This window comes from Sparus aurata, chromosome 8 (genome assembly GCF_900880675.1).
Source record: "Sparus aurata chromosome 8, fSpaAur1.1, whole genome shotgun sequence".
NCBI classification, from domain to species: domain Eukaryota; kingdom Metazoa; phylum Chordata; class Actinopteri; order Spariformes; family Sparidae; genus Sparus; species Sparus aurata.
In genome coordinates this window covers 10,243,942-10,254,570 of record NC_044194.1, presented here as the reverse complement: position 1 = coordinate 10,254,570, position 10,629 = coordinate 10,243,942, and the positions used below count along the sequence as shown (strand labels likewise).

Below are 10,629 nucleotides of genomic sequence, written 5' to 3'. Positions count from 1 at the left end.
TCCCAGCATCACTTCTTGAAAGAGCCCAACAATATTACTGTCTAATTCTCCCTGGAGTACAAGTGTAAAGCCTCCATTACATCAAGGACCATTACTCTTGTGTAACTGTATACTGACATCTTGTGGTGATATTAGAGTACTACAATTCAACCTGGGAGGGCTGGCATGAATTATACAATACTCAGGGAACTCTTACAGTTTTTCCCATTTGTTTAAACACAGTTCCAGAAACATACAGCCATGCAGAGTATTATTTAAACACTGGCATACAGTATATCACAACACTGTGAATATATCATATAAATATTGCATTGACACAACAATTGTAACTCACAACAGAGTCAGAAGCGGAGTTGGAAAATCATTTTGTTTGAATCACAAATGCGAATGCACAACTATCAGTGGAGGCCACCTGCCTTGAGTGGAGGCCACCTGCCTTGCATCTTTCAGTTGTTTCCCTGCTCCAACACACCAGATTCAAATGAATGGGTCGTTATCAGGCTTCAGCAGAGCCTGATGACGAGCTGATCATTTAAATCAGGTGTGGTGGAGAAGGGAAATATCTAGCACATGCAGGGCTGGGGTCCCCTAGGAACAGATTAAAAAACACAGCATAAGATAAATCGAGCAGGCATTTTTTTTTTTTTTGCCATGATTAAATCCAGCATCCTGTGACCAACATGGCCAGATCAACCTGTTAGGGGGCTCTGGTGCAAAAAAAAAGATAATGGGCTCCTTTTTGTCACAGCTCTGTGCATTATGAGCCGTTTTCTGCGATTCTTGGCCTTAGGTATGCTGTGTACAATTTGATTAACACAAATGAATAAAAAGGAATTTTCAAAAAACAAAACTTGAAAAATCAAGATCCTAAAATCAGATTTCAACACATGGGCCATTTTTGAGATGGGGCCTACAGATCAGGCGATAATGGCCCGCCTCAAGGCTTAAATCATGTCATTTATTGTGATTTATCTACTGCTGCATGTTCCCAGACAAATGTTTAATTAGGACCTGCACACCCACACAGGGGTTTTACAATTACTCTGGCTAATTAGACTCAAAGTTTCACTGGTCTGGGAATAACTACATTTCACCAAACTGCATGAACCAATGACAATTAGAATGTTTTCTTTCTTTTTAAAGTTAGCATATATAATTAGAAATGCATAGGGGCCATGCCACACCAACTCACCTAGGGCCTCCCAGTTCATATCATGGATTATCTTGGAAAAAAAAAGAGTAAAATTCTATTATATTAAAAGTGTATTTAAAAAAGGGACCCTAAGGAAGCTTGTCAACATGTATTTATATAAATATCAGTTCAAGCTGATCAGCTGAATGGTTACAGTAATCAAATTAATACATGAACATCATTTCAACTCCACGGCATGAACTGGGACAAGTTCTGGATACTGGGTGAGTTGGCATGGGATGACCCATAGTGGGTGGCTTTAAATTAGCAGAAACCAGGTGAGAGCAAGAACCATTAGCAAGTAAAATAACTTACGTTATTTCCTAGTGTACATGTACTTACTGAAAACGTTTTTTTTCCCCACTTTTGTAGATTTACTTAACCTTTTTATATGAAAATCACACTGTAAAATCATTGAAAGGCATCTACATTAAAGTATTTTAAGAACAGCGCGGTTCTTGAATGCACCCCACTTCCATGAGGTGCCCGTGTATGTTCAAGAACGGCATTCTATAACCCACTTCTCTCCTACAACGATACACCGCAATTCTGTCTTTAGGAAACTATCTCCTGCAGAGTGGCGGCGTGATTTTTCGCACAAAAGCGTATCACGTAAGTTATAATAACACAGATATAGATGTATATTTTCAGTTATTTCGAGCACAGGAGCGGAGGAGGAACAGCGCTGAGTTCACGCGAGATAACACGCAAAGTGTAACCACGGTAACAACAACGTGAAGAACACAAAGTGTAGATGGCGCAGTCAACGTTAGCTAGCTGAAATCACACATCTCTCATTTTAATTGTGTGTGATTTAAAAAAAAAAATGGCTGATAATCATCAAATGACAAAAACACGCAACAGTTCCTCCGTGTCTCCGGCTGAGTAAGTCATTTCTTCTCAATGGCATTTTTGTTTAACCCATGAATCCATGAAGATATATGTTAAAGTAAACGTTAAGTTACTTACTATCCTGCGTTATTGCTTCTGTAAAGTCTTCATAAGAGGCTTTCAGGTTGGGTTGGCGTATTAGATAGGGATGCCAAATGTTTTTGTCCTTTTAAAAATGTGCTAAAAATGTATCGACGTAACTTGTTTGACAGCATGGGGAGCACCGACGGGGGCATGAACACATCTCCTCTGTGTGACTCAGGTGTGTTGAGTCCCTCACAAACAGGATGTGCAAACAAGGAATTTCTTATGGTGCCACCTGAAGGAAAGCTCAAACACTTTGACAGCCGAGCTCAGGCCCACGAAGACAACCAGGAGGTAGACACCTTAACAAATCCATATTATAGTAACTGATAGTATTTTACATGTAGGTGTGCTCAGAAGATGTGTATTTACAGACTTTATGTTTGTTTACAGGGCTGATGCTAATGCAAACTGCAGCCAGTCATTGTCATTGACTCCATTCTGGGGTCGACCGATATGCCAGATATGGAAATCAAATAGGCTGAAAACTGATATTTGTGATCGATATTCATTCGCAGTAAAAATGAAAATTTGAGTCAAAAACCAGTGGTGAAAGTAGTGTTTTTAAGTAAGATTGAGGTACTTTATTAGATACAGATGTTCCGTTTCGCACTGAAATAAAACAGAATAAAGCATTCAATCCTCAAATTCGAGAAGCTGGAACCAGCGAAAACGTGCTATTTTTGCTTGATAAATGATTTGAACAATCAATCAGTTATCAAAATTGAAGGTGACTCTGTATTTTTTTCTGTATTAAAAAAAGTGTTAATGACAGTCATTTACTGTATCTGCTCAGTTTGATGCCTGCATCCAGGACCTGGTGCGTTGCGTGGCTCTGACTAGGCTGGTGCATGGGGAGGGACATCTGAAACTAGCCCAGGCCCATGTCAGACTGGCTAAGGCATATTTCCAGCTCAAAGGTAATTTTGAAAACATAATATGGTGAGTACATTGAGTACATTTAACTGCAAATTATTAAATATATTTTCTAAATATGACCACATAAGACACAGGCATTTGGCAGTCACTGAGTGATCACACCTACTATTTTATTTCTTTTCATCCACCAGGACAGTCCTTTCAAACTACTTCTACATACTGCGATTAATCCATGTAGCCACCTATGATTTATAGTTATTTATCTAATACACTAGATTTTCATGTGGTTGAGATGTGTCCAGACTGAGAGTTAGCTTGCTGTTCAGTTTACACTCATTGGTGTCTCTTTGTTCCCTCAGGTTGGGGACTGCAGGCCAAGGAGCACGCGGCCCTTGCCAGAGAGCAGCTGCCTTTCGTCTCCTCCGTCTCCTGCAGGGAAAAAAAGCTTGAGATTCTCATGTGTCTCCTGAGCATACACCTCACACAGGGAGCTGCTTCACTGACCGCAGCCAAATATCCTTGCATTGATATGTTTAACATTAATGTAGATAATGGGAATGAACAGAAATGTCAACTCGATTAACAAGCTGAGTAACACCTTGACTCTTAAACTCTTGAGGAGGCAGAATCCTCTTTTTTGGAGGCACAAAAGGTTGTTGAGGAGCTTCATCAACGCGGTGGCATCAGCCAGGAAGAGAAGATAAACACAGAGGTGGAAATCTCCACAGGTCTATCCAGGTGCAGAAAACAACTTTGTGATTTTTAATTTCCTTTAAATTTTAGCAGCAGCAGCATACAGCATATTTTTAGATAACATACCATAAAAGCCCTACCACTACTGGATTTTTGGGGCCGGTACAAGTGTTGGAAAGTAAAACAAATTTGAATATCTAAGTATCGGTTGATATTCTTCTATAAACAGAAATATAAACAGAAACTTAATTTTTTTTGCAACAATTCTCAAGTAAATCAAGTTAGGAGGAAGTACATTTTAAAGTAAAAAATAACATGACCAAAAATGAAATGAAATCACTGTGCACATATTGGACAACATATATGTCATTGCCAGTATATCAGCAATAGGCCACTATCTAGTAAAAATAGAAGTAAATATACAGTAGACCGGAGGTTGTAACGCAGTATTTGTAGTAGCAGCTGCTGCTTTGTTTTTTTAGCATCGCTGCCTGGTAATCAGGTGATATGCTCTATTTATTTCCTGCAACTCTTGTATCATGTTCAGACTGATCCAAATAAATTGTCGCTGTTCCCAATAGTGTCAAAAGTCAGGCCTTTTCAAAGGCTACTTAGAGTATAGCCAGGGTGGTTTCACAATTTCACAAGTTGTTATTATACATAATAATATTCTATTAATGTTCTACTCAAACTCTCCCAGTTTCAAGTACAGTACCTCGTGTTTAAATTTGACCACAAGATGGCACTACATTCCTTCTTTATTGCATTAAACCAACACTTCACATGTTTTTTTTTCTTTTTTTCTGAGAGAAGGGGGTTTTTGCAGACAAAGTTGTGCTGATAAAAACAACATTATTTCATGTTATCTTATGAACAACAACCTAACAAATCAGGGTTTTCCCCTGTTGTTGTCCAGTCCACTTAGCAGTCAGTGTGGGTGTTTTGTCGTAATGATGCTCAGAGACCTGCTGGGTGGGGTTTCTGCACGTCCACTCATCCAGTCACTGCTCCAGCACAGGCACAGATGGGAGCGGGGCTTTCCTCTTCCTTTTTAAAAGCATTTCCCCCCCTTCTCCATACGGTCTCTGCCTTTTTCCCTTATTCTTTCGCTCTAGCTTTCACCCCCTCCTTAATTATTAACCTCTCTCACCTCATACCACTCTTAGACATTGCTTTTACAGACTGGTTTACTCCTTGAGACACTGCCGAGCTCTTTATTTCCTTGTTAAATGTCAGCTGCTTTTTTTGCTTCACACCATTTCCATATTATTGATTTTGCGTCTACCAATTTACAACGTGCATTTGTAACCTGATGGTGGTATTGACAGCAGAGGTCCCAGGGCTCAGGAAAAGATTAAAGACTTAGTGGATCATGTTGAAGAGACCAAGCACACAGATCGAGTGTAAGAGCAACTGATAGCCTGGGAGCTGTGGAGCCTGGCAACTTAAAAAATAGCAGCCACTTGTCATAGCTTAGATCACTGTGGGTGAAATTAGAAACACAACCAGGAAATTAAGTATAAACTTACCTGGGTTGAGGTCATCCCACTACTGTGTTTATATTCATTTGTATCATGTTAAAGGGGAATTCCAGTATTTTTAAACTAACTTCCTATGTTTACATATTTTGTGGTCTAAATGACTAATATGCAGAAAAAGTTTTGGAATCGGTCCAGTTTATCTTTGAGGGCAACTTTGCGGTCGAAGTACATCCACTTAAAGTGCTTGTTTTTGCCACTGACGGGCTGAGATTGTTATTTTTACCATCTAATGGATCCCTACAAAGAACTTTTTTATGAAAGAGTAAAATCTGTATTGTTTAACCAGAAACAGAAGCTATGTTGCTTTTGCCAAAATCCACCACACTCCATTTATATAAACATTAGTTCATCTTGGTTTTGCTTTTCATTGTTACAGAAATCCTTATGAAATATTACATTTCTAAAAAGAGAAGAGGCTTGTAGATCCAGAATGTTTTCATTTCCAACTCTGTGAATTAAGAGTTTATTTTGTTTTTTGACTTGGTACATAATTTTGCACTCATTCTGAATGTTAGTATTGTTAATGTGTGTTTATACCGTTAACATGAGTGCATGTATCATCTGTAAGTTTTGTGGAATTGCAAAACCAAGTAAAATGCAGGCCTGTCTCCATCAAAACATTAGACAACTTCACAATGTTTGTGATGCCTTGTAAGCAGCCTGTCTTGTCAGAATTTAAACATTTTGTTAACAAATTTGAAAGAACTGCCCTTGTCTGAAAAAAAAAAGTATATAAGAAAAGAGAGTTGCAGGGTAACAGTGTTTCAACGAAGGGATCCCATCTTACAGGAACACTCTTGAATATAAATCTTTGACTTTGTATGTATGACCCCATGTTTTGAAGACCAGCTGGGAGGTAAAGAGGAGCAATATTCCTGCTGCCTTTACAGTAAACAATCCTTATCAGCAGCTGAGGTGAGCTACACTCACAGGAATTCGTAAATGATGCCATCTTGGTCTGTTTCAGAGAGTCAGAGTTTGTTGACATGATGTGTGTAATTGAAAAAATGTGCAGACTCTGGCTGGTGTGTAAGCTTACTAAATCTCTTTTGTTGGGTGATGACTAAGAATTTGGCATGCTTCTAAAAGCTCTGTCAGTCAACACTGTTGTGATGGAGGGGAATGTTCCCACCAAAGCCTGGAACAATAACCCAAGCTCAGCTCTCTTACAGATCCCGGTCCAAACATTCTGCCGGGTTTTCGATTCACACTCAAGGTGTGCACTTATGATCAGCCAGATGGGCACTTTGATACAAGGAGCCTTTATTGTTAGGTTATAATGTATTGTGTGGCAATGGCCATGGTTGCTAATATGACTTAATTTCTTTGGTTCTTTATAACTGCTATCATAAATCTACATTTTAGCTGACAAATTTTATTCAATTAAACAATTTGAGAATGTGTTTAATAAATTATCTCTTGAGTGATAAATTACCAAAGATTCTTCCATATTTCCCCACCCTAACCTTAATTATCATACATCATATTGGTGTCAGTATACACTCTCTGTTTACCAAATTTGTGCATTGAGTGTCCAAAGTTTGTGCTGTTGTAGAAAGCAGCAGCCATGTCCCCCTATCCTTATGGTACATGTAGGCTATTGACTAAATTCAGACATATGCTGCGTTTCAATACTCATACAGCTTTTAAAAAGATTCAGCCCAGCTATGCCCCAATGCATAGTGTGTGCCAAAAACACCAGGATGTCCTAGTGCATCTGGTTGCATTTTTGCAATATGAAAGTCAGCATGCTTTTTTGGCTATTCTGACCCACAATCCTCTGCACAGCAGAAGATATGTCACATTGGCTGAGCCTCTGTAAGATCACAAACCGATTACAGCTCAAACTGCATTCTTTTTCTTTCTACTTCAAATTTCACACTCATCCTTGAGTGTGGCCTTCATTTTGATCTCTGTTACAAACTGTGAGGTTTCATGACTGCATCTTGTGTGGTTGTGATGCTATCGCGCTGAGAAAACTGGTCCACAGACAGACAGAGAGACAGACTGATATATAAACACCTGGCAAAGTACTCTACACTGATTCTGTGGTAAAGGGTGTGTCCAGGATCACGTTGTGTCATGATGACACACACACACACAGACTCGCAAGGTAAAAAACATCACAGTCAACATTGTCGCAGCTGGTAAAGTACAGTATGTGATTTGGAGTGCAGCTATGGTGTAAATAGTAATTTCTGCTGTATGGTAATTAGCAGTGTTATTCTTCGTTTAAGATCGGCTTGTTTTCCTTCCAAAAAGGTAGCTCTTGTTCCAGATGTGAAATTGTCTCTGATTAGTTGGCTGAAATAAAACCAGCAGGGATTTCTATTTTTAATGGCTATGATTCACTACCTGAGACTGAGCAGGTAGTTTTGTATTCTTGCCCATATCCACCTGGGGGAAAACACTATAAAAAGCCTCATCAATTGGTTTGCCATCTGTGTAAGGCACCATAGGAACTTTCTGGGGCAAGCTGTTGTGTTTTGTCCCTCTGTGTTCACTTTTGCCTTACTGTATCATTTTTCCAGAGTAAAAAGCCCAGAGCAAACTTGCATCAACCATGTTCTGGAAACGTTTACAAAAGAGGGCTGTGTGGCTTGTTTGGCAACGGATCTTTGATTCCTTGATTATATTAATTCCCTGCCCTGTGTACTCTTAGTCGATTTCAGCTGGATGTGGCATATTACCGTTCTGCCAGGAAGTGCGTAAGGATGCAGAGTGAATGAGAGGATAGAGGGGTATTGTCTCCGTCCGTCCATGCAGGCAGAATGGCAGGACTCAAGCCATGCAGGAATGTAGCTTGGCTTCAGCCATCCTTGCTGCCCTAAAAGGACCTGAAGTGCCTGCCCCATGACCACTTATGTGGGAGGGGCACTTATGAGAGAGTATCCATCATGGCATTTTAGGATGATTGTACAGTAGCGAACACTGTGTCCTCTGAGAAAGGCCGTCCCCTTGACTGGAGAGCTGAATTAAATTTAGAGTCCATTAGATTGGTTGAAGCTGTTAGCCGAGCAGCCTGATGGATCCAAGGTCCTTGCAATGGTTAATTCAGCCATCGTCTCATCCTCTCTCTCCCCCACTTTACTGCCCTGTAGAAGCACAAGCAGCTTTACAGTACAGTATGACAGGAAGTGAGTGTCTTTTAAAAAGGGCAAAGACATCATCAGCAAAATATGTGAGGCCTCAGAACTTGTACACATTGTTGACAAGAGGCACAACTCTGAGTTTGAATACACTGCAGGAGTTTTCTGTCAAAGTCTGCAAGGCTGTAGTTAAAAACAGAGGACCAGCAGCGTAACCCTCAGTCCCAGAGGAGATGGTTAAAGACTTGTGAAAGGAAGCAGCCAAAAACGGTGTGCAAGCTTTCCCCATTTATTTATTATAGTCTGCACTCCACCAGGCTCCAACTGCCGCCTTCACCACTCTGTTGGGTCCGGGATTGGCTGGACACCAAGCAGTTTCTTCAGTGATGTAAAACAGCCTGAAAGTAATGAAGTGCAATGCGATGGTTTTAGTGTTACGCTCAAGTATACTTCGGCAGAGGCTAGAACTGCTTGAAGCGTTACTCACTAATCATTACCCCTCCCTGCTGCCTTATATAGTAGGCTGAACTGGTCACTATCTTTGTTGTTCTGTCTCTGACAGGCTGTCCATTTCTGCTCTATAGGGTCTATAGGAGACAGAACCGACCAGAGGACGCATTAAGCCAGTGTGAGAAGTCTTCGCAACTGCTGAAGGACTGCGATCAGCTGGAGAAGACGTGTTCCGTCTATAGGGACATGGCCGCTATCGAACAGGACAGAGGTCATCTGGACAGAGCCATAGAGCATCTCACCAAGGCAAGAGGCACATCCCTTGCACATCATACACAGCTCTTATCTAATATTAATAAACACCTGGAGGTTTCTTAAGAGGGTGCCAGGCTTTGTTGTTAAGGCAATGTTCCAACACCTCTTAATTTTGATATGTGATCTGTCTTATTTCACGTGGGGGTTTCTGCTAGGCTCATGCCATTGCTGTGAGTCACAGCCCAGAGGAGCTGGAGGGGGCTCAGATCTCCCACAGCCTGGCCCTCATCCTTTCTGCTGCAGCAGAGTCCAATCACAATGGTGAGTTTATGCTTGGATACAGACCAGGCCCGAGCAACAAGGGGTTAATTGGGATTTGAATATCTCGTTGTCTTCCTATATGTCAAATTCTTTGTGATGATGTTATGGAAACCAGACTTATAATGGTCTTATTGAAGACGAGTTCAGGCATGTCGCCATGATGTCAACCATCTTGAGGCAAATGCAGTATATGCATGGCAGTTACATCAAGCATTACATCTGGAACTAAGACAATAATAAGGATTTATGTAGAAAAATCTTAAAATGAATGTGTTGCATTTACATTTGTAATGAATAGTCAATGAATCAGTTGGTCAATCGAAAGAATAAATGCCAACTATTTTGATAATCTATGTAATAATTTCTGTAATTTTTCAAGCGAAAAACATTTCCAGCATCTAAAATGTCAGGTTTTGCCACTTTTTCTTTGTCATATATAATAGTAAATGAAGAGTCTTTGGGTTTTGGCCTGTTAGCGAAACAAAAGAAGCATTTCAAAGAAGACACTTGCTCCTGATTGAGCATTTTATAAACTGAATTATTAATTGATTAATCCTGAAAATAATGTGCAGATTATTTGATGATGAAAATAATAATTAGTTGCCACCCTAATTGCATCAATTATATAGCAGCACATTTTGCAGTGTTCTCGGTTTGATTTAACATGAATCATTTGTGTGTTTCTCTCCATGCCGGTGCAGAGTCTGCGGGTCACTACTTTGAGCAGAGTCTAAGTGCTTATGAGAACTCTGCAGGTCCACATGATCCAGCCTTTCTCGCTGCTCAGGATGATTACTGTCGTTTCCTCCTCTTCAATGGCCAACAAGAGGTCACACACAATGTTACCAATATAGAAATCTGTAGTAACAGTGAGGCAGTGTCACTATACTGTTAGACAAACAGATTGTAGACATTTAAATTTTGTAAAGTTTTTTTCCAGTTATGTTTTGTTCATCGAGCAGCACCTTGGAAACGCCCTCAGTTTGTGATCGTCTGGGGATTTATTCCACCTGCTAAACAGGGTGTGGCTCTCACCACTGATAGCAAGAGATAGTTTACCTGATTTTACTGTGCCTGTGCAGAGGTGCATGGAGATCCAGAGGGCTTCTCTCGCTACAAAGAGATCTACATTCGGTGAGCTGAGTGCTGAGGTAGCAGACACACTTCAGCTCATAGGAAGTGTGGAGATGACTGAGGGCAGGATGAAGCTAGCTCACAGGACCATGACAAAGGT

At 40.4% G+C, this 10,629-nt stretch overlaps 1 protein-coding gene across 4 annotated transcripts in view; it reads left to right on the top strand.

Annotated features, from left to right (window-relative positions):
• Positions 1 to 688: 688 nt before the first annotated feature.
• The window catches only part of ttc23 (tetratricopeptide repeat domain 23), a 12,318-nt gene continuing 2,377 nt past the window's right edge, over positions 689 to 10,629 (top strand). The window contains exons 1-9 of one of the 4 annotated variants that reach the window (XM_030425030.1): positions 689 to 790; positions 2,346 to 2,461; positions 2,964 to 3,087; positions 3,406 to 3,559; positions 3,659 to 3,784; positions 8,954 to 9,125; positions 9,290 to 9,395; positions 10,097 to 10,224; positions 10,478 to 10,627. In XM_030425030.1, coding sequence (XP_030280890.1) covers positions 760 to 790; positions 2,346 to 2,461; positions 2,964 to 3,087; positions 3,406 to 3,559; positions 3,659 to 3,784; positions 8,954 to 9,125; positions 9,290 to 9,395; positions 10,097 to 10,224; positions 10,478 to 10,627 — 1,107 coding nt within the window. In that variant the 5' untranslated portion in view covers positions 689 to 759. Of the gene's footprint in view, positions 791 to 1,699; positions 1,805 to 1,861; positions 2,078 to 2,295; positions 2,462 to 2,963; positions 3,088 to 3,405; positions 3,560 to 3,658; positions 3,785 to 8,953; positions 9,126 to 9,289; positions 9,396 to 10,096; positions 10,225 to 10,477; positions 10,628 to 10,629 lie in introns of those variants that run through there. The other 3 variants (XM_030425029.1, XM_030425031.1, XM_030425028.1) reach the window with 3 other exon arrangements.